Source organism: Thamnophis sirtalis, unplaced genomic scaffold (genome assembly GCF_051295495.1).
Source record: "Thamnophis sirtalis isolate CommonGarterSnake01/CBP01778 unplaced genomic scaffold, rThaSir2_p1.2 scaffold_6, whole genome shotgun sequence".
Classification (NCBI taxonomy): domain Eukaryota; kingdom Metazoa; phylum Chordata; class Lepidosauria; order Squamata; family Natricidae; genus Thamnophis; species Thamnophis sirtalis.
In genome coordinates, this window is record NW_028261386.1 from 107,937,735 (window position 1) to 107,962,836 (window position 25,102).

General features: G+C 36.9%; 1 protein-coding gene across 1 annotated transcript; it reads left to right on the plus strand.

Moving 5' to 3' along the window:
• The first annotated feature begins 753 nt into the window (after positions 1–753).
• POPDC3 (popeye domain cAMP effector 3) lies at positions 754–18,285 on the plus strand. The gene is given in 5 exon segments (XM_087718709.1): positions 754–920; positions 10,633–11,272; positions 14,100–14,208; positions 16,854–17,078; positions 17,080–18,285. Coding segments are annotated over 4 exon segments (909 nt in total). The 5' UTR covers positions 754–920; positions 10,633–10,781; the 3' UTR covers positions 17,164–18,285.
• The last annotated feature ends 6,817 nt before the right edge of the window (positions 18,286–25,102 follow it).

Below are 25,102 nucleotides of genomic sequence, written 5' to 3' on the forward strand. Positions count from 1 at the left end.
ATGAACGTTGGCGTTCCCAAACCATTGGGGGGGGGGTGTTTGTGAAGTAAAAATACTTTTCAAAAGCAAAATACAAAAATGTCTACTAGAAGGTAATTATACGTGTAAAGTGAATGGGAACTTGAGGAGCAAAGAGAGAAAAAGAGAAAAGTTTAACTTTCAGTTAGGAAGAAATATTTATTTAATTTAGCGAAGTTCATACGCTGCTCCAAGTATGCCTGACTGCGCGCAGCAAGGAACTAAAACGCGGCAATAAACACAGCAGCATTCTGCACTAAAGTTATTCTCGCCCCGCGTTTTTCACATACATTCCCAAAGCAGAAGCCGGTCCCGAAAATATCTTCCGAGGCTTCGAGTGAAAAGACTCCAAGGGAAGTCCAAGGGAATCCCCGGACCTTTCCAAGCACAGCTAAATCCCAGCGGCCGCAACCTCCTCCCTCTTGACTTTGCAGCCATTTCGTTTCCACAATAATGAGCAGGAGCAGCTGCTGGATTAAATGTAATTCGGGGGCGCTAGACACAGGCGCGAAAGGGGCTGTGCGGCTGCAAGGCATACCTGCCGCAAACGCAAATATTCTGAGCTTAAAAGCCGGGGCAGCGAAGCGGCAAACGTTTCAGCGGCGGGTTCGCTGTCCCCGCTGGGACTGTGCCTCAGTCACAGCTTTGCAGGGGCTCGAACCCCCCGGGCTCAGAACCGCCCAACTTTGCGGCCTTGAGGGCAGCGGCGGCCAGAGTTGCTAGGGGGCGCCTGCGCGCTGGGGGTCGCCTTTCTCCCCTCCGCTTATGCCGCGCCGTTGACCTCGAAGCTGACGCCGCCGTAGTTGCCTTGCTCCCTATTTTTAGGAAAAGCTTCGGCGGGGAAGCTACAGCGCCTCCCCGGTATTCGGCTGGCAAACTTCGCGCAAGGGAGACTGGAGAAGGTAAGAGGAGCGGGGTGGGTGGGGGGAAGAAGCTAAGCGGCTCTTCTTGCTTTTCGGGGCTGTCGTGCAGAATTAACTTGGGCACGCCGTCACTGCTGAGTTGCCCCTTTTCTCTCTCCGGGGACCCTGCTCAGCTTCGTGCTTCAGAGGAAGCGCGAGGCTCTTCTAAACTTTGCAAGGATAAAGCCCGACGGCTCGATGTGATGTATTTCACGGTGGGGGGGGGGGGAGCTGACAGGCTTGGTTCAGGTGGGACCGAAGGGGAGGGGCGGGGGGGTCGATGTGCCTCACGGTTGCCACATCTTTTCTCCGCCGCCTATTCGTTCTTTCTTCGCTCCACTTAGAAAAACCGCTCGGAATAGCCCTTGCACCAAATTCCCCGGTTCTCTGCTGCCAAGGCGCAGGAATGAGATTGGGGTAGTAGGAAATTGCTCGCGGTTCCTTCCGTCTGTTGAGAGAGATAGGAAGAGGCTTGGGGGTACAAGGAAAGAAACGGAACTGTGGCATGAAACCGAAAAAACGAGTGCATCTTAGTGGCTGGTTGTTATTTTTTAATGCACAGGGTAGCTTATAAACAGAATTTTAATAGTTTACTAAAAGATCCTTTTATTTATATATAGATTAGCTGGCCTTGACCCATATTGAAAAGTCAATGAGTGTGTGCATGTTTATGCATATACATACATACAGTATGTGTATGTGCGTATGTATATATGTGGTGTGTTTTTGTTTTATTTTGTTTTTGGATGGGAGACCACCAAGAATTTCCGGAAATTCTTAGTATTGGCTTACTAAGAAACTGTAACACCATGCCAGAAAAAGGCAATGGCAGCAAGCTTCTTGGGTATTTTCAAGAAAACCAGTCACCAGTGGAGGAGCTTCACCAGAAGATATCTTTACCTTGTAGGGAAAACGTAGTTCAAATTCATAAACATGTTATTAATATTTGAGTTAACACAGAATCATCTCCTTTTATTCTGTTCAAAGGAAAATCACATCCCATTGTCTCTTTCTATGTGCTTTAAAGTTTCTGTTTAGTAATATTTTGGTCTAAAATCTTTATTTTACTATTTCGTTTACTTTTCTCTTTACAAATTTCAGAGTTATCACTGTTAAGACTCCAGGTTTAAAGAAAGAGGGAGACATAATTGGCAAAGTTAAGAAACAGAATTTAGACAATTTTCCGCGAGAGACATTTTTTAAAATGAACTGTTCTTTGATAATTGTATCACTCATTCTTATGCAATAACTCTTGTAAGTATTGAATTTTAGAACCAGCTTAAAATCTGAAATCCCTTTGTTCTTAACAATATGCTCATTAGATATGAGGTAACTTGCATAAAAACTGGAAGGGTGCTATCTTCTATGTTTAAATACCAAGTCAGTCTTTAATAAGTTTGTTTCCATCCATGATCAATTAAAAATGAGAGGGCCTACAAGGTAGTATTGTTGATATTTTGATGGAATAGACTTAGTGGAGTTGATTTCACCAATGCAATTCACCTGGCCTTTCGGTCCAGCAGTCTAGAATTGGGAGGTAAAGAGGATAATATCATCTTTAGCGATTTAATTGTCTTTGCAATGAAATCTTTCTGCCTTGACACTGGATTTTGAGGACACGTACAGTTCTCTGAAAACATATTTCTTCCCTTTTGGATCTTCCATTTTTTTTTTGCATATTTTTGATTACTGAATGTTTAGCAGAGCTTCATGCAGATCCCACTGATATATTAATAAATGGAGTTTTCTTGGCAGTATTATGGAAGTGATTTGTCATTGCCTCCTGGGATGCTTTTTTCATTTCCTGATCTAGCCGTGAGATTTCCTAGTAGATCTTCATCCAAGCATTTCACAATAATCGATAAAAATGTGTAAAATTTGATCACCCAGGAATAGATCATATGGGAAAACTGATAAGCCTTGTGAAATACAAACTGGTGTAATGGTTAAGGTGCCTGGCTAGAAATTGGGAGACCATGTAGCACAAAGCCAACAGGGTGACCATCGACCTGTCATTCATTTTGAGCCATAAGAAGAAGGCAATGGTAAGCCAGTTGCCAAGAAAACTACAAGGATTCAACACTGAGTCTAAGGCACACATAAAAATAACATAAGCCCCGTAACTCATGTTATTTTCATCCCTGTTCTTTCTTACATTAATTTAGAAGGACATGCTGAGCTGGAAGCCAGGGTTAAACATGTCATCACTTTGGAATCCTTGCACTGCCACAAGAGACCCACGTCCAGCCGTCTCCCATAAATTCTGTTGACCCTTATCTAGTGCCAGTTGACCTTTAACCATTAGGTGACTAGATTCTAGTATATTATATTATTGTAGCAATAATATTCAATGAATTCAATGAATGCTCCTGGTTATTTGCATATGACAATTAGATGCAGGACTGTGTAAATTAGCCTTGCTTCAAAAGAGGGCAGAATTTAGCCAATTTTGACTTATACCAGTAACTATGCATAGTCAGTTCACGGATCTTGGAACCCTGGATGGTTCATTTCTGTCTGTAACACGCCATTTTGTGGGGTTCTATTTTCTGAATGGATCCAGCTCCAAATAGGCCTCTTTCATCCACACTTACATCTGATTTGGAAAAATCATTTCTAGAAACCTAGCCAAACACTATCTAGTTATGACCTTGCTTAGGTTTTTCTAAGATTAGCTGAGGTCTCCTTGGTGCTATCATCTCATTTAACTTTCACTAATAATTTTAGTTTGTTACATAGGTTTGTGTTTATGCATGTATATGTATGGAGAAACAAGGGTTAACTAATTGCTAGCTGCCTTATCTGCCTGCAACAAAAGAAGGAAGGTAGGGATTTAATAAATAATAAATATTAAAACTATGCACTAACCTGGCTAATATGAAGGCCAGATCTGACAGTTGCTATGATAAATACAGGAGTTTAAATAGGTCTGTGGAATGAATATGACTTACTGACTCTTTCAATTCCTGTCAAATGCTGGTTTTTTTCTGTATACAATTTAGCATTAGAATCCAGATTGGGCGAGAAGAAGACACTTCATAAATGTGGATTTTCATCTTTTCCCATCTGCTAGTAGGGTTAAACCAGCCCACCAACTAAATCTGCCTTTTAAATATTTCCTTTTGGTATTACAAAGCATTATACTGTATTTTTCCTCAAAGGCATAGTTTGACTTCCTAATGCCAATAAGTAACATAGTAAGTAATATATTTTACATCCAGATTATGTTAAATTTACAGTCCTGTAATGTCCTCCTTCACATTATGTTCTGCTACAGTATAGATTGGGATTCCAGTTAAACTTTTCTACACTGGTTCTTCATGATGGGATCTTTCTAGATGCAGCAAAGACCCTGAAAAGGAAATTGTTAAGTAAAGTGTATATGCATTAGAAACTGACCAGGAGACAAAATATTTATAATTCCATAAGCAGATATTTTTGTTCCACTTGTTCACAGAATAGAGACTTTGCACAGTTAAACAGTTAAATAACTGTTCCTTTCTAGAAATCTTTGAATAATCTGATTTTTGCAGAAATTGGAATTACTACCCTCCCATTTGGAATAAAAATAAGTGTAAAATAACATTGAAAAATATGAGATAAATGCACAGATATCTGCACAGTATCAATGGTTTAGTATAAGTAAGAGGACGACCTGTGGGAAATGCCACCCCTCTTACATACACATTTTAAAGCATGTATCCATTCTCTGTATTTCCTTGTATTCTGTGCTTAATGCAAAGTTTTACCCGCCTTGCAAGTTTTTAATATGGCTTATGGAAACATTTGTATGAAGTAAGGTTTGCCTAAGTCTTGCATAAGCTATGGAACATCTCTTTAAGAAAAAAGAGTACTTGGAGATTTTCCTAAATTGAGAAGCAACAATAAAGTCTAGGTCAAATGTTCTGCTTATCTTTAAATATCCATTGAAAATCAATTTCACCTACATTCCAGTATTGATTACTATATATTTCTACTAGATTAATATATTGTACCTCAACTTCCTTTCATAGCATTGGCTATATATTTGTTTATTTAATGGTTGCAGTTTCTTCCAAAGATACTATATTGGCATACCATAGTACATCCGTGGTAGCGGTAACAGCTTATGATATTATATTATGGATCAGGAGACACTTCCAAGGTTTCTTCAAAGGCTGTTCTATTTAAAACACACTGTTGTAGTCCAGATATGAGATGGCCAAGCCATACCTAAGAACTGTCCTGCTTGTGTCATTCCAAGACACCTGGTCAGCAATTGTAGGAAAGATATGAGGGAACTGACTAGACTCTGGTCTGATGCAATATAGCTTTTCTTCTGTACTTAAATTCTCCATCTCTGCTACACAGACTACACTAGTACCATGGGGGTCTTGTTCTTTAGAGGATGATCTTTCTCCTGATGTTTCTACCTCTGCTGCAATATGAGACAGAGTCCGAGTTTCTTACATTAAACACAGGATATGTGACTTCTCTGTTTTGGTATCAGACCTCTGGAACAGCCTTCCTTCAAAAATTCTAATAATCTCTTTTTTAACCATGACTTTTTCCAGGTTAAGATGGATTTTGCATGTTTTTAGTGGGATATTGTTCCATCAAAATAATCTCCCTTTTCTGTTGTATTTGGTGCTATAGGTAGGTAGGTAAGTAGGTAGGTGGAGAAGATGATAGGTAGGTTGGTAGCAGTGGTGGGTTTCAAAAATTTTTAGAACCTCTTCTGTAGGTGTTGGAGTGACTTGCCGGCCATGTGACTGGTGGGAGTGGTTTGCCAGCCATGTGACTGGATGGGCGTGGCCAACTTGTAAAATATGGTGAAACTCGCTTAACAATGCTCTTGCTTAGCAACCAAAATGTTGGCTCAGAAACTCTGGCATTTGAAGCACGCAAGTCTTAAAACTGTCAAGTTACAAGACCTTTGCATCCCTAACCCTTTAGAAAAAAATCCTAGGAGTGTTCAAATTTGACAGCTTTAAGACTTGTGGACTTCAACTCCCAGAATTGCTCCTCTCCCTCTTCATCTTAATGATGTGCGGACAGGCGGGGGAGGGAGCTGGAACCGTTTCTAAAAGGCACTGTAGATTTGTGGAACCTCTTCTATAGAAGCGGCTAGAACTGGCAGGAACCCACCCCTGGTAGGTAGGTAGGTAGGTAGGTAGGTAGGTAGGTAGGTAGGTAGGTAGGTAGATAGATAGATAGATAGATGATAGATAGATAGATAGATAGATAGATAGATAGATAGATAGATAGATAGATAGATAGATAGATAGATAGATAGAATCCACTGCATGAGGGTTCCTCATTTGACCATGACAAGACAGGGCTCTGACATGGAGATGTAACAGTCTGATTATTTCTTTATTTATATTTTTATTTATTATACTTCACATTTCTGAACTGTCCATCTTCCTCAAAAAGGATTCTTAATGGTGCTGCAGTAATAACTGCAGTTGTATTTCTTATTCTAAAGCAGAGGTAGCAACTTTTCATAGTCAAGCCAGGGATATACTTAACATAGTAACTTGGCATTTTGGGAAGTTGTGGTCCTTAGTGTGAGTTGGGTTGGGATTTTGGGGGAAGTTTGAGGTTCATCTTTGTTTTTAAATCCTATTTTAGGGTTTATATTTCTATTTATTACCTACTTCAAAATGGCAGGACAACATGGCCTAATTTTTCAGTAATTATGGGTCAGAGAGAGTTCTGAATGTTATGAAAGAAGGACTTGAGGGTTATACGTTGTTTGTCTGTTCTTGGATGGTTGGGCAAATTTTTGTTAGGTATATTTTATAATATTCTATTGGATAACTGAAACAATGTTGATAGATTTTCTTTTTATATTCGCCCTTTAAAATGATATTATTTTTCTTTTTGTGTGTTGTGTTAATACTACAAATCTTATTTTTTTATTTGATACAGCATTTCTACCTGCTTCTGTGTCATTATTTACTAAAAAAAAAAAAACGGCTCTAAATATGTCCAAGAGAAAGATTTTATTCATAATGAGATTCACAGTGAAGATATTTTGTCAAGGAATAATACGAATAAAAGTGAAAAGAAATGAGAAAAAGTGTTTTTAAAAACCTACACTGATAACACATCCTGTCAATTGAACTGACATGCACAATCAGATGGGAGTAAACTTCATTATTGTACAGGGATTTATACTGCACAGGGATGCTTTCTCAAATCCTACTTTTAACTATTGCTTTGAGAAACCACTAATAGAATTTGAGCCCATCACCTGAGAAATGTGAATTTGACATTTTCCATGTTCTTTGAATGTCTGTTTCTATGAACTCTAGTGATAACATCTCTGAAGTGCTGAAACCTCTCAGCATTTGGATGGCCATATTGGCATGATTAGCTGTCAGAAAATACCGTAAGCCTCATGGAGTACCAATGATGTGCATTAGCTAAAAGTTTTTTTTTAATGCAAAAAATAAGAGACATACAGATCTGCTCTCATTCTGGGGCATTTAAAATGGTAATTGTTCCAAAAGCAAATTGGAAATTTTCTTCCCTACTGTGTCCTGTGTCATTTTGCGTACAACTTTTTTACTGTCAGAATTGAGATACAATGATAAGCTAGTGGGTTGTTGCCTTTTTCGTAGCACAAGGATAAAACCTGGCAATTCAACAATTATTTCTAGGAAATAATCCTGAAAGAACCAGATAAACATTTCAAATGGTGTATGTGTATGAATTGTTCATTTGCAGTGCTCTATAGTACTCAATTATTGTTTTGACTTGAAAGTTACCTTGGAGAGATTTGTCCCAGCTGATTTTATCTCATTTCATTTATATAACAGAGAAGTTTTAAAAGCTAGTTTAATTTATCTCATTATGTACTAACCTTTTCAGTTTGATGTATTTCATTATTTTACATTTTATTCTCACATAACAAAGCTCTATTATACATAAGAATGCAAGAATGATTAGCACTCAATAAAAATCAAGCTGAGTTCCTCTACTCTACTGTCAATCTGGTTGAGAATCTGATTATCAGAGTTTCACAAATGCATAATTCTATCCTTGGCTAGATAAATAATATATGCAGAAAGTTAGAAAACTGACCTCTTTTTATTTACATTATATAAAAAACTAAGAAGAATCTATCAGCGGGATAACTTTCCCAAAATTTGGCACAAGAAGACCAAATTTGGTACGGCAGAAGCCAATAAATGGAAAATGAGTTTTAAAATGGGTCAGATTTTAAGAGTTAGGATAAAATCATTCTAGGGGCATTGGAGAAAAACATTTTTAAAAAACCCTGTTTATCTCAGTGAAAGACAGAGTGGGCAATGGCTTAGAATGTTGCTCCCCACTACATTCTAACTACCTTCCTTCTGGTCACATGACTCAGAGTGGCATTCCTATTATGGAGTTATAAACTATTCCAGAAGCCATACTCGGCATACTTTTCCTACCTAAAATATTCTAGAATGTTTCCTAACCACATGGTTACTGATTGATGAGATGTCTTGGGAAGCACTTTGCCAAATACTCTCACTCCACTTTTTAGTTCCATATCCTGTAGACTTTTCTAACTCAGCTCTTGTCATTGAGAGCTAGAAATTGTACTTCTTTGTATAAAATACTGGTTTTGATGGATTAGAAATAAAAGTAAAGACCTCAGTGGCTTGTCTAGTTCTTGTGAAGAAGAAAACATGCTCTGCTCTTTTGTTATTTCTGGTCTCTGTTTTCATTATAGTTCAAAATTGTATTTTCTGATCGTAATATTTTGAAGAAACTCAGATATCTAGTATTGAACTTGTCTCTAATCAAGATCCGCATGACATGTGGAGGAAAATTTGAGTGGTTCATTCTAAATTATATCGATATATATGTATAGGGATCATCAGACAAGAGCCGAGGTGGCGCAGTGGTTAGGGTGCAGTACTGCAGGCCACTTCAGCTGACTGTTATCTGCAGTTCAGCGGTTCTAATCTCACCGGCTCAAGGTTGACTCAGCCTTCCATCCTTCCGAGGTGGGTGAAATGAGGACCCAGAGTGTGGGGGTGATATGCTGACTCTGTAAACCGCTTAGAGAGGGCTGAAAGCTCTATGAAGCGGTATATAAGTCTAACTGCTATTGCTATCAGACATAACATAAAGCTGAGATTCAGGAATGATAAGTTTATTTAAAAACTGATGGACTCATTAGATTATTTATAATATGGCAGTTATATGTAATTTTGAATGTTAAATTGCAATATCATAAGCTACTTGAAATTCTACTCAGTTTCAAAAAATGTTTTTCTATTCAGTTAGAGGAATGTAAGCATAAAACTATATAACAGCAATCTGCATAATTAATTTAGATATAGTACTACATTCTGAACACTTTGCATTTATATCAACATCCATGACTGTTCATTTGAAAGAGTGATTCAGCTTGACACGCCTTACTTATGGGTAATCGTATTTAGGGCAGAACTGTGAAAATATTAGAAGCATGAACTATAATAATCTAAATATGAATTAAATTGCTATTAAAATTGAATTTGCTTAGTCCTTGAAAATAGGAAGTTATATCTACAAATGGTCACCTAGAACAGAGATGTTATTTTGGTAAATAAGAGGCCCTGATCTTAATGAAAGATTATCGGTGGTGAGATGCCACAGGACTTATCAGTACCTCTTTTCCTTGCAATCTTCTATGCTCTTCAAAATCTTTTTAGATAATTGGAACAGTAGGGGATATGGTGCTGTAGCTCTAGAAGGAGGTGAACATTAGGGGAAAAATAGAGTCTATCCCTTTTTCTATTATCAGGGTGGTTCTGAATAGAAAACTGCACACAAGAAACATTCTTGTGAATATTAAAAACCTGGATTTAAATGTTTCACTTTATGCAAGCATTTGAGAGTTTTGTCTAGTGCTGTGTTGTGTTGTGCTGGGTTGTGTTTGACCTTAGGGGGCCAGGGTGGGCATGGCCAGCTCGACACCACTTGTGTCAGGGGCACCTTGTTGGCCTGAGTACTTTGCCAGTGAAAATGGACTCCTGAGCTCAGTTTTCAGCTGCAACAGTTTCCTGTAACCCTCTGCCAGAAAAAACAGAATTCAGGAGGGGCTACCTGCGGCCCTCCTGAGCCCTGTTTTTGCTGCCAGAGGCACTGCAGGCATTTGCTATTTCCAGGATGGCCCCACGGGCCAGATCTAAGCACCCCCCCAGGTCAGAGTCGGCCCCTGGGCCTTGAATTTGACACCCTGGTCTAGTGGTTAAGACACCAGGCTAGAAACCAGGAGAGTGACAGTTCTAGTCGTACTTAGGCATGAAAGCCATTCAGGTGACTTTGAGCCAGTCTTCTTCTCTTAGTCCATGATCTCTGGCTGAGGTGACAAGCCAGTGGTAGGTTTCAAAAATTGTTCGAATCTACTCTGTGGGTGTGGCCTCCTTTGTGGGAGTGGCTTGCCACCCATGTGACCGGATATGAAGATGCCGAGGACCACCTTAAATTACCTCACACACACCACTGGCATGCATAAGAATATGATGTAAGCTTGTTTTTTAAAAGGCTTTTTAAAGGTCAATTCCTGTCATGACCAACAAATCAACATTCAGTTGTTCTGAAAAGTAGATCCTGCAACTTTGTGAAAATATTAGGAAAATACCTTTAAGAATGCAAATATGTTGTTGGTATTGTCTCTCTCCCCCCGCCCCTTCCCTGCATCTTTGTGATGTACTTCTCTCACCCTCCTCTTTTTTTTCCCTAGACGAAGAAGATGTGAAAGTAACAAGAATCAATGTGGAAGAGTATGGTTTCTAAAGAGACAAACTACCCTGGTGCCTGAATGTTTATAGCAGCTCTTCAGGACAGAAAATGCAAAACTACAGAGACAGTGATTAATTTGATATTGCAGCCATGGAAGACAACTCAAGCTTTTGGGACAGCTTGGTATTTTCACACCCAATCTGCATGAACTGGAAGTCAGAAACCGAAGGATCGATCTATCATTTATCTAGCATTTTGTTTGTGGTTGGCTTTATGGGCGGAAGTGGCTTTTTTGGCCTGCTCTATATTTTCTTTCTGCTGGGGCTGGGCTTTCTCTGCTCATCTGTGTGGTCATGGCTGGATGTCTGTGCAGCTGATATTTTCTCATGGAATTTTATCCTGTTTGTGATCTGCTTCGTACAGTTTATTTATGTAACCTACCAAATACGGAGTGTTGCTTTTGACAAAGAATTTCAGGAGCTTTACAATGCTTTGTTCCAGCCTTTGGGGATCTCCTTGCCTGTTTTTAGAAATATTGTCCTTTGCTGTGGTGGAGAAGTTATTACATTAGAGAAGGAACATTGCTATGCCATGCAAGGCAAAACTCCAATTGACAAGCTCTCCTTACTTTTGTCAGGAAGGTTTGTATTATATTTATCTCTCCTTCTTTCTTTAGAAACAAAAGCTTGAAGAATACCAGATCTTTGGCCTCCTTGGCATTGTTTGAACCTGTTTAAAATGAACGGAGTGTGTTTAATGTTTTGACAATTTAATACTAAGTGTAAACAACATTCCTAGGTCAACAAGCTACTGTAGTGGTTTAAAACAAATCAGACCATGGATATGTGAGAAAGCATTAATTGTGGCAGGATTTATCTTCTTGAGAAAAACTCCTTTTTCCTTTAGCATTGGAAAAGTTTAAGGATACTGAAAACAAAAAACTGAAGGTCCAAACTTTAGATAGGTTTCCTAGGACTTAGAATGTTGCATATTCAGTGTTTATCATTTTTTACTGGCTAATCCCTTTTAAAATTGTTATATCTGCCCTGCCAGCCCCTATTTCTGCTGTTTGTGTTGTGTTACAACTTTTGTTTAATTTGAATAATTCTCAAAACAAAAAAAATGGATTTCTTCTCAAAATATATCTGAAACTTTAAGACCAGCCCTTATTCTTGAAACATATTCTGTATGTTTCACGTGAGGGCTGTATTCATTTTAATCTCCTAAATTTCATTAAAGAGTGCTACATTGTCAAATCAGTTACTGCAGCAACATTTCATTTATCCCAATTTCATTTCTTTCTTTCATCCATGTTCTGCAACGTTGGAGAAATTACAGGTTGAATGTAAAAGTTATATTCATGTGCCCTTGTTTTGTACCAAAATCAGAGTGGGGATCATCTTTGGATTAGCTGAGTATTGAATCTTTTCAAATAATTGATTAATATTTTTTTAATTGGTTCATAAAAGAGACAAAGTAGAATATAAGATAGACCAATAGACCTGAAATACATCTGCAAGTTTTTTAAAAAAATTCTGAATTCCCTAACCATGGCTCTGGTTAAAAAACAGCCACACTCACCTTTCCAAATTACATCATTAAAATGGAAAAAAATGTTTGGTATAGTGAAAAGTGTACATAATTTAGGTCATACACCCTGTTTTCCCGAAAATAAGACCTTACCGGATAATAAGCCCAACCGGGCTTTTGAGCTCATGCGCTAAAATAAGCCCTCCCCCCAAAATAAGCCCTCCCCAAAAATATTGCAACACAGCCATGAGGTGAACCATGCTCACCACCTCTTGCACCTCAAACATAATAAGACCTCCCCGAAAATAAGGCCAAGCCCTTATTTCAGGGGTCAAAAGAAAATAAGACCCTGAAACATGGCACCTAGTGCAAATGATGTCCCCAACTTCACACTTTTTGTATCAAAGTGGTAAACATGAGAATATTAAGGTCAGGTTAGTTTATATGTCATAAACCCTGAAGGCTTACAATGTACCCCTACCCTGCCTATACCAGAATAAGTGTGATTTATGTATGGACAGAGACAGTAAAGATCTTTAATTTTCAAAACAGATTTGAGTTTGATGGGGTACAACTCTATTTTACAGAGTGCGTGTATGAATAAACAGGATCTGGGAGCAGTTGTGAAATATCCATAGTCCAGCCATCTGTTTCCAATAGTGGTGGGAAACATTTAACAGTTCCACAAGTTTAACAGAAGGAACTTAACTTATTTCCAATGTACAGGTAATCTGGTCACCAAACATTGATTTTATTTAGGATGATATCTATAAACCCTCAACAAGATTACTCTATCTGAATTTGAATTATTGTAATTTCCCATTTCTTATTCTCAGAAATTCTGTGAGTCTACATAATGGATAGAAAATCCTTGACAGCTTCTAGCCATTTTGATTGTTCCTCTATGGCATTTTTATCTTTCTGGCACTGCAGCGACAAGCCAGGCTTATCTCACAAAATGAATGTCTTTGAAACTGTGTAATTTTTCTTTTGCCATGATTTCTGTTTTGTACCTTTGCTGTTATTGATTTCTCCCTGAGTTTGTGCTTTTCTTGAATACTTAGTGCAGGGATCCTCAAACTACAACCCGCAGAAGCCATTAATCCATAAGGAACCACAAGGCTGCCCCATCAACATTGCCTCACCTACTCATTTCCCCCACCACCTTCTGAAGAGCGAGAAGGCCAAAAACGGGATGTGCAGAGGCCTCAGGAGACCAAAAATGAGCTCATTTTTGGGTGGCAGAGTGGTTCTGGAAGCCAAAAATGGGCCCGTTTTTGGTCTCCCCAGTCTCCAGAGAGGGAGGGAGACGTTCACTCTTCCCCCGAAGGCAACCACATTCCTGCTTTCCACCCCCAGGAGTATAACAAATTAATTTCATTTGTGTGTATTCTTTAATGGACTACTAAATTGGTCACACCCACCCAATCACATGACCACCCAGCCACACCCACCGTTACATGACCACCTAGCCATGCCCAGCCAGTCATATGACCACCTAGCCATCCCCACCCACCCAGTCCGCCCGCCCCAACAATCTGAGGGACCGCAAATTGGCCCCCTGTTTAAAACTTTTGAAGACCCCTGGCTTACTGGATAATTTCCAAGGACATTCAAAAATATTAAGAAGATGTGACTTGGTATTGTTTTCCGGGGTTGGGGGTTGCATCAGAAATTGGTGCTCTCCATATGTTTTTCCTAGTATGAACTGAAAGTATGAATTGAAAGACTATAAATAAATGTATTTTATTTCTAAATGCATGTAGATATTAAGCATAAAAATGATGGTCCCCCAATATAAGACAAAATCTTTAATGCCACTGACATGGCATAAATTACTCAAAATTTAAACATTCTTCACTCCTGTACATAAACCTAGGCATCATTTTTCTTTTCCTTTGCTGGCACTTATTAACACAAATTGATCTGTTTTATTAGAGTTAGCGTGACGGTGGATGGGGAATTTCTGCATTATATTTTCCCTCTTCAATTTCTGGATTCACCTGAATGGGATTCACTAAGACCCACAGAAGATGGCATTTTTCAGGTAGGGAACTTCTGTGACTCTATCAGATAAAACTCTCCTTTTCTAGAACTGAACGACAGATACTCCAGGAAATACCCAATTTAGGATTAAGACCTAGCTCTAAGAATTTGTATTGACATCACTTTTTTTTTTGAAGAAGGAGCCAAATACTAGGATAATTAATGAAAATGCCAGCAGAGTAAAGTATGTGAAAGTTTAAGCAAAATATTAGTTCAGTAATTTTGAAAAAGAAACACTTTCTAGGTTGGCTTTTCCACACATTTTCTTTTCTACTTGCCACTTGAATTAGCAGCTAATGCTGACAACGGAACTCATAGTTTTCTAATTAATGGAATATTCCGAATCTAGAGTGACTTGCAGTGCCAGAAAAACCAGTTTTCTAGTATTAGGGCTGCTTTAAGTTAGGACCATTTGTTTAGCAATCTTTTGAAGTTCAACAGCACTGAACAAAAGGACTTAGGACCAGTGTCCAAAGTTATGGACACTGAAATGCCCTTGCAGGCACGTGATCAAAATTGAGTGCTTGTTAGCCTACTCATACTTAGTACTACAGGGGTGCTTCAACTCCACCCCTATTTACCACCCTCCCCATCTACGCCCTTTTGGCCCTGCCTTACATGTCACACTAGCTGACATTTGCCATCTCATTGCTTCTGTTGCTAACCAAACATGTCTGGCCTGACCTTTTGTCAAGCATTTGCTGGCCACAAAGGCTTTCTTACCAATGTTACATGTTACAGCTTTCTCACAAATGGAATGGGACAACTCACTATGGTCAACTCTGTGCAATTCCATGCATTCCATTCCACTGTTTCTTCTACATTTTGTCAATGGAAATAATGTTGAAGAAAGCGGTGGATAACATTTATTGCATTGTGTTAACCTGCACGCATTGTCCTGCAGCAAGTTGGCCATGGTGAGTTGTCCTATACCCCTCACAAAACCTGGGGAAGATGAGTTCACATTGTTTACTTGCAAAAGACCAGGGCAGGCACATCTCATGAACATCAGGAGCAAGAAGATGGTGAAGGTCAGCTGGAACCGCTTTATCAGTCTGGCCCTGATTTGAATAGCAATGCCTAATTCAAAAATGAAACGGTGAAGTTTTTTCATGGTTTCATTCCTATTTGTAGGAATGTTTGCAGAAATTTAAAATGAGTGATCATGCCTCTCTTTCCTAACAGCTATGTTGTGTCATGCAACAATAACATTTTGCTCCAATGCCATTTAACAGGTATAATGAAGCCATCTAAGATGGTGTTTAAGTTAACTGGCAGACCACTTTTCCTAATACTTATTTGGGAATAGGATAAGACTATAAGGGGAAACCTTATTGGGTATATCAGAACATGTTGATGATCATTCAGGAATTTCAAGGAAGGGGGCCTTTTCTTGAGTGGTGCCTACTCTTTAGAGTTTCCTTCTTCAGATGCTTACTGTAATAATATTTTCTACTTCAGTCCATTCACCTTGGTTTTGTCTGGATGAGTTTGAATATATTCTTTCATAAACCACATAGCTCTACAGTACTCCATACAGGCATCCTTTGGGGGGGATTAAAATGATTGTTTTTATAAGTTTAGCTGCTGATTTTTTATTGCTTAATTTTCTTTTGTGTATATTTTTTCTTGATATGGTAAAGGAAGTGATATATAACAAGATGTATATGTAAAAATTAGTCTTCCACCTGAACCAAGTGCTCCTTTTTGCTGCTTAAGTGTGACCCCATCTGCCATTGTTGCACCATATGCTTGAGTGAAGAGCTTCCTCAGAATGTTCCTTTAGATTCAAACTCAAAAAACAACTTGGTCTGTGAAGACTTTGGCACCCGGCCTTAGTTCCATGCCATTCTGCCTAGGGTGGGAAATGTCCACTGACAGCACTTGTTATTGGACATGAGGGAAAAGTAAGGGAGCCAAGGAAAATTTAAAACATTTACCAATGGAAAAAACAAAGCATGGAATAAAAATCTAAACAATTTTTTTCAGTACCTAGGGAGTATTTTGCTAATAATTTTCTGTATATGATCATAAGGAATTTCTATAATGCTGGATCAAATAACTAAATCCATGTATATGAAACGGGAAAAATTGCATGTGTCTTTTCTTTCTTCCTTGCTTGCATTTCCTTCCCCTTTCTCTTTTGCTTTCATGTTTTGGATTTTTAGCTCCTTATGTCAGTGGCTTGTCCTCTGGTAGCAGTGTAAGTAGAACAAACACAATAAACCTTCATTTTAATGGCCCATTTGAGGAGAAGAGCTGTCTGCAAAATTCAGCATGAATTCTGTGTTTACCAGAAGTACTGTTCTTTTAATAGCATGCCCGAATTAAGGTTATACCTCTTCTGGATAAACTTGTCTTTGAAAAAGAAATACAATAAAGATAGGTAGCTTTTGCACTTGGATAACATATCCAGTAAGAGAAATATGTTTGTAGCAAAGAATGCTATAAATGGAGAAGAGTTAGAATGAAAATCAGAAATAAACTATTTTGCAATTTTAATTGATAAGACAAGAAAAGAAAAGAAAAGAAAAGGAATTGTCTTTATTTTTGTTTTGTTTTTAATTTGGTTTTTTTTTAAACACAATGATAAAAATATCAATTTCTCTTTTTTCCCTTCCCCATATTCGGGAATATGTCTTTCAGGTAACCCTTACGGCTGAAACAGATTGTCATTATGTGGCATGGAGGAGAAAAAAACTATATTTACTCTTTGCAAAACACCGATTCATCTCACGTCTGTTTTCAATCCTGATTGGAAATGATATTGCTGATAAACTCTATGCATTGAACGACAGAGTGAGCCAAGGGAAAGGATTTCGATATGATATTCGGCTACCAAATTACTATCATGTATCAGCACCCAACACACCCCAAAAAAAATCTGCACACCATTTTCAGAACAATTCAAGAAAACAGTAAAATTAAAGACAATATACCTCTGACAACAAAATGACATACTTTTGCCTTCTTACCACCATTAAATGGTGAAACCATACTATGATGGTATCATGTGAAGACTCTCAAAAAGGAAACTTTTAAAATAAAAATCATTTTCTTTCCTAGCAGATAATCTAGTGGGGCGCTTCACAGTGTTTAGAACCAGCAGATTGTACACATAGATTGTGTGTTATGCAGATTCACTTATGTTGACTTGTTCTGTTCATCTTATTACTTTGGGAGAATAGGGGCAGATATGAATCATCATTTGATAACAACTTCTTGTAATTGTATTTTTTTTCAAAAACATCATTTGCATAGAACTTTTCGTCCTGCTTATTAAGATCTTGTCATCATAAATTATGCAAGCGATTTTATCATGAAGAAGAGCAACAAGCAGGCCATCTTTTCAAAAGAACCTTGGTTCACTTGTGCATAATTACAATGCATAAACTTGGCCTACAGATTTACAGTAATTACCTATGTGACAAATAATTGAACAACCTGTGAAGCTGAAAGAAGACTTGGCGTTTTCTTCCTTTCTATCATAAACTGATGCTTTTGGATGTACAACAAAGGACAAAAATATTACTATTTAGAATTCAAAAAGTGCATCAATCACTTTAAATGTTGCAATTTATGTAGCATAAAAATGTTACATTATTTAAATATCACAGAAGGCAGCTACAGTATCTTGATGGATGGGGACTACGGTATATATTTTAAGAACGGTGGAAATGCTATGGGAAAGGAATTATTTCTTAAAGCTCAAATATGGGGGGGGGGAGTTTGTCTTCTCGTCAAAAAGAAATGGAGAGTTTCCAAGCACTCTTAAACTAATGCCACTCCAGTGAACTGAAACAAAGGCAATAATTGCACCAACGACTATATAAAAACTCAAACTCACATGTATACAAACAATCAGTCTCCTTTCCTTTGTTCCAGCATATCACACTAACCTCAGAAACATGGAAAACTATCTAGAAATCCTATAAATCACAATATTACTTGTATCAGAAGAGTTTGAAATTTATAACGGGAATCATGAGCATGTTTTTCATCTCAGATTTTGAATCTAGGCAATAGAACTGTATTTTTCAAGAGGTTATCACATAATAAAATTCTGTTATTCTAGAAAGGTCTAGTGTTGATAATCCCAGGTATTGACAGACAAGCACTCAAATTGAAAGGTTATGGTAACTGATTTAAAATATTCCTCCTCATAACTTAAAAATTCTATATTTGTTGAAAGCTACTGGTCCAACAAGAAAGAAGAGCACAGGAGATAAGAACTTGAAGTGTACATAAAAACATAAGCAGTGCCTCTAGATCAAACTAACCATCTAGTCCAGCAGTCTATTTTCACAGTGGCCAAGCCACTGCACAAGAAAGTCCATTAGTCTTCCTGTAGGTAGCCTCAGCATAGCCATGCTGCTACCAAAGCTAATGGCCATTAATCCCGTGAACTTCCATGAATTGGTCCAATCTTTTGAGGCAAGCCAGGCAGATTGTCAGCGCATCTCACTGTAGCAAATTCCAAATTATGCTTTATATTTTTTTTAAAAAACAACTTCTGATTCTTTCAGGACTCAGTTTGAGTGAATTCTGGTTCTAGAATTTGGGGTAAGGGAAAATAGCTTCTTGTCTACTTCATCTGCACCATACATAATCGTGTATACCTCAAATTGTGTTGCCTCAACTGGGACCAAAAATACCAGCTGGGATTTTAGATTTATTCAAAGTTTGGGGAGTATTATCAAGTCCTTCATTTTTCATAAGTTGGCCAATGTTGATTTTTTTTTAGACAGCAATACTAGTGTATTATGCCATTTTAAATGCAAAATCAACTAGAAAAATAATACAGTAACAATTGCTAACACATGGCCATTATATAGAAGATGTTTAATCTTACCCATTTTTCAAGATTGAGTAATGTCTTTGAGCCTGATTGTTTTTTTGCAGACATTTCATTACCCAAATGTAACATCATCAGTGCTAGTACAAAGATTAAAGAGCACCAAGGACCCCTAATTTTAACCCTGAGTTATAAATATTCTCCTTTATTAACATTGGCTGTATTGTATAATCTGGGAATTAACCTTTCTTTAAAGGAAGTACACATTATTTTCTTTTGCACTAACTGATATAAAGCTTCTGTATTTTTAGGAATAGTATAAGAAAAATGTATAATTTGCTCCTCAAAGTACAACCTATATTATAATGATGTTTCTGTGGAGGGGTCAATTAGGACAAATGCCATTATTTTTAAAATGGTGTTCAAATCACAGAAAGATTTGAGCAATAGATTTTGAACTCTATGCTGTGAAAGATTCCAGAATCTACTTATCTGGCACTTTGCTTGATCTATCTGATTCTTGGTTAACCACACATTTGTGTTTTCCATTTATTTTATTTAGCAGAGTAGTAATGGTGTGTTACTTTTCTGTTTTGGATTTATTCTGGTCTGTCACTACATTGTTTCTTTCTAGAAACAGAAATTATAGGACAATTCATTCAAACCAAATATATTAGATTCAATTAGCAGTAGTTGCAATATTGATAATAAAGAAACACAAAGAATTTGAAGTGAAATATTAGTAGACTGCTGTCTTATATTTTTGTTGCTTATACTCAGGGGAAGCTTAGAAAATGATAATTTTATATATAAAAACTTTAAAAGAATTGAAACGATTTATATTTTCTATGCTAAATGTACTTGTCTAATATTGTACAGATATGTACTTCACAAATAATTAAATTTTAGTAGAAACATGTATTTTCTTAGCATTTCAGAATAGCTTGATCTGATGGAATGGCAGAAGATTTTATAAATAGTTTTTGGTAATTTGAAAATGCGTTAAATATGTTGCTACCAGCAGGTATATTTAGTAGAAATGTATACATAAAAGCTTTTATATGTTCAGCAATCCTATAAACATTCTGCATCCACTTTATTGTCCATGCAAATACATACATATATGAGATTCTAAAATGTAATTGTTTAATTTCAAGATAAACCTTACGGTTTGTGAAGAATGTCTAATGTACTGACATTAACATCTAGCACATGTATGTAGAAGGAATCTGTAGATCTATCATGCCTATAGATCTGGAGCCATATGAACAAGGGACTGCTGCTTGTTTAGTCGTGTCCCCCCCCCCCCAAATGTAGCAAATGTGCCTGTAAATGCGCAGGGCTGGTGGGAGGAGAGAAACATTCAGCCACAATAGTGAGGCAAAGGAGTTAAGTGAAAATACTGTTTATTCTGTGTTATTTACACACTTGGTGTTTGTATAAAGTAAATTAACATTTTCATCTTTTACTAAAGGACAACACAAAAAAGATAAACAGCATGCTCAACAAACTTATAAACGGCTACTTGGCTTTTCATTAATGAAATACAGTGATCCTTTCTGTAGACAAGTTGTTATTTGTGATATCAATGAATATTGTATTCCCTCTGATGTAGATTACCATTTTAATAGGTTACCTCCCTGCTGTTATCTTTATAAGCTTTGATAATTAATGGAAAAATAGGAATAATTACTAAATGTGTATGAATAACAGATTATTATTAATGTTTATTCTAAAATACATATATCCTACTTTTTATACAAGCTTCAAAGTTTATTTTAATTCAAAAGGCATGATGAAAAATGCAAACAAACAGTTATGGTAAAATACATTTAGGGGAATCTGCTGCACAGGAAGAATATGAAAAATCTAGATTTTGTTATATAAACAATTTAGAGAGATATGGGAGGAAAGTATAATAACAAAGGGTGTATCCGTCAACCAAGATCGTGTCTGAATTCAAAATATGAAAAGCATGACTCAGTTTGATTTGAATCTATTAGAAGACAATATATGTAACTTAGAGTTGAACTATGAGTCTTTGGTGCTCTCTGAGCTCGTTTGCTTGCAGGCATTTCATTACCCAACTAGATAACAACTAAAGTGTGAATGAGTGTGAGGTTTGTGCCATGTTTATATACAGCAGATGACCTACAACTTCTAAGGAGCAGATTTGAATTTTTAGAGCAGGGGTGTCAAAGTAACATCATCATGGCGGTGTCACATGATGTATTGGGACTTTCTCCCTTTTGCTAAAACGGGTGTGGGTGTGGCCAGCACGGGACACATCTGGCCCATGGGCCAGGAGTTTGACAGCCCTGTATTAGAGTTTCAGTTCAGTAAAGATAATCTATAAAGGATAACACTGAAGGTCTACAGCTGGTTCATTCTAAGGTCAAATAGGATCAATGTAACAGGATAGTTATGGCCAGTTTAAAGAAAATTAATGCTTCAACTGGATAGATTCTGGGATTTCTTATGTGCTAATTTTTTAAAAATATCCTGTACTCTTCCAAGGAAGAGATCGACTTACAACCACAATTGAGCCCAAGATTTCTGTTGTTAAATGAGACATTTGTAAAGTGATTTTTGCCCCATTTTACAATCTTCCTTGCCACAGCTGTTAAGTGAATCACTGCAGTTAATAAATTAGTAATCTTGTTAAGTAAATCTGGCTTCCCCATTGATTTTTTGCTTATCAGAAGGTTGAAAAAAGTGATCACATGACCTTGGGACGCAGTAACAGTCATAAGAATGAACCAGTTGCCAAGCATCTGAATTTTGATCACAGGAACATGGGGATGGTGCAAAGGTCATAACTCTGAAAAACAGTCATAAGTCACATTTTCAGTGCTGTTGTAACTTTGAATAGTCACTAGATGAACTGTAAGTTGAGGACCATCTGTATTAGTATGATTCTGTATCATATTAATACATTTCATATTCATAATTACTCAACAGCAAGCACACTACGGCAAACAGGCAGTAAAGAAGCAATCTTTCACTAGAGAAAAGGAGAAATACAAACAGCAGACGACCTTCTTCTCTTAATGATGTAATAGTGTTTGCAGAAGTGATGAAAATCATTCACCAGCTGCTAATAAGACTGATCACACATCTACATTCAGCTATGTAAATATGGAAGGAAAGCTGCAATAGTGCTTAAGACTGCAGAAAATCTATCAAATCTCTTAAGTCTCTTCAAATAACTGAACCGATTCAAATGCACTCGATTAGATACAGACATCAAATCTATCCAAATAAATAAATTGATTGAATCGCCTTTCAGTTCTGTCTTCTCATCAAAACTTTGAACAGCCATAGAAAATATATCTGCAGACACTAATATTTGTATGACACCGAAGAGAAGTGGCAAAACATTATATATAATTTAAACAGTGAACCTGTGGCATTCTCTGGGAATCCCAATGTATCTTGGCCCAGAAAATTGCTTAAGTCTTTAATCAGATTTAAGATTTAAATAATCTCCAACTGATATTTGTTTTCACTGATCACTAAATCTATGCATTTCCAAAGATGGAAATTATTTTATCCTATTAACCTGAACTTGTTTGTTTGTTTTTCAAAATGAAGGACTTTGAATCTTTTGTTTCTTCTCAATAAATTTTGAGAAAGCCTCTAGTGTAAATCAAGGTCCCCCAATATCAATAATATATTACAAAACTTCAGCTGGTGCTACAAAGAAATTCTCTTTATTTTTGAAGGAAATTTTTAGTTTTTTTTTTTCTCCTGGCCCACATAATTTGGACTGAGTTTATCTTTTGTGTGTGTGTTTACATTGGTGAGAATTCATCTGTCTTCATACTGTTGAAAACATGGCCAATTAGGTGTACCACTTTCCTTTTGGGAAAATCTGTGATACTTCTGTTCCACACAATGGAAAAAAGCAGGATAGCTTATTTAAGCTGAAGAGAATTTGGAAAGAGGGGAACATGCTTTCTGCAACTGAATTTAAAATAGGAATCTAAAGAAAGGTTTGTAATTTCTCCAGAATAATGAAACAGACTTGCTAGCTTTCTCATTAAAGTAGGAGAATTTAAAATGATAAATGAATTTAATAAATAACCTTACCAGCGATCTGTCAGGAGCAGAAAATATCTCATTGTAATAGAATAACTCATTTCTCACATCATCAGTGATTTCAGCCTATGGATTGTGTCCACTGTTCCTACAACTGTGACAAGTGATAACCATTCTTGTTTAATCTGCCGATAAAGTGGATAAATAGGATTTTTAGTTAGAGGTAAGTCAACAGACCAAATTAATATTTATTGCTTGCAGAATGCAATAATATTATTATGCTTTCAGGAAATAATTATTCTTACACATTAAAAGCATAGGGCTTCAGGTTCTGTCACATAAATCTTCATGACAGTTCCCGCCATATGGCCAAACTGTGAAAAATGAACTACTTAAAATAGTTTAAATTTGTTTTGGGAACCTACATGCATATAAATAAGAAAGCTTTGGAACTTGATTGTATAGATTCTAAACATTCCATATTCTTTTAAATGTATGACTGTACGTTTCACCACTTCCAATTAACAACGATTCTTTGAAGTAGACTGCACTTTCAATGTTCTGGAGGTTAAGGCTGCTGGAAATTATACTAAATATCATGTTTTTAAAAGATAAATGCAAGAGATGATGCAGTTACCACTTCATGATCACCTTTGCTTTACATTACTTGTGTTTTTTATATATCAGGTAACTGGAGGAAAAAGGTTTAGAAGCAGGGGTTAGAAGATGCATCTCCTATTTACAATAGGTGTGAAACTTGGTCATCAGTTGTGTTAAGTCTGATTGTTTGATTGGATTTATGGCTTAGTAGTGGTTTGTACTAAACTATTATGTTTTGGCATAACATAATGTGGCACATATTCACATCATAACAGCTGAACTTCATTAAACAAATCATGGCTAAGTGAGAAATACTGCAGGAACCACGTCAGTAGAAAGGACCTTCTAGAGACTATTAGCTGAGCCGTTAAGGACAACTCCTGTTGCATTAATAACATTGACTGAAGTGAAACAGCCTTCTTAACCAGCACTTCTGGAGTCATTAAAAAACAATAATTGTAATTTTAAAAAATCTCTCATACCAAAATTTACCTTTCAACTTTGAGTATGAGAGGGCTACCAGATCTGGGTTGCAAATATTTGGAAATAGCTAAGTGGCAGCAAAGAGAGACAGAAAACTCTAGCAATCATCTGATCTCTGCACTCCTATGTATGAGGTCAAGGATAGTATTTTTGTTTACTTTGAGTCAGATTTGCTTCTTTATCTTTTACTACTGTATCAGTCCTTTCCTTAATCAAGCCTTCCACCTGCATCTTTAACTTTTGAGCAATACAGTATCCTAGTTCTTGGTATACATGTTAATTTCCTTCCTTCATTCATTCATCTAGGACTACCTGGAATGGGTGTCCATTTCCAGATGTGTGTCTGCCTGTACATAAAGATCTGGGACTGTGCACTTATTTTAATTGGGAAGAAGGGTTTCAGATCTGCAGGAACACAGCAAGACACTATTATTCATAACAGCAGCAGCCACTCTTTTGTTAAACTTTTTTCAGCCAACCAGTCCAAAGGATGCAGCTGATTTCCAGAACTCATTAATTTAAAAGAATGATTCTTTAAAGTATTTGCAATGTTTTTTTTTCTTGCAGAAACCTGTGAAAGCAGGGCTGCATTTTGACATGGCCAGATATGGGAAATTGTGGAAGTTCTATTTCAAAAATGTTAATAAAACATCAGACTGTTACAAGCCACTAAGATGCATTACAAATCTATGACCGAATAAAGAAAAACGTCTTTGAACAAAAGATGTGAATGAATGAAAAAACAACCCAAATTCAAAATTAATGAGAGACATGTGAGAGTTAAATTTCACAGTCTCTCATCTTTGACATCTAAAAACCCTGATAATAATAGTAATAATATTATTATTAATAATAGTAATAATAATAAAAAATTAAGAATATACTTGGTTGATACCTAGGATGCTGGCAGCAATCTGTATCAACCATCAATGCCAGTCAAAAATATTTGTGATATGTTTTTAAATGTTCAGTTGAC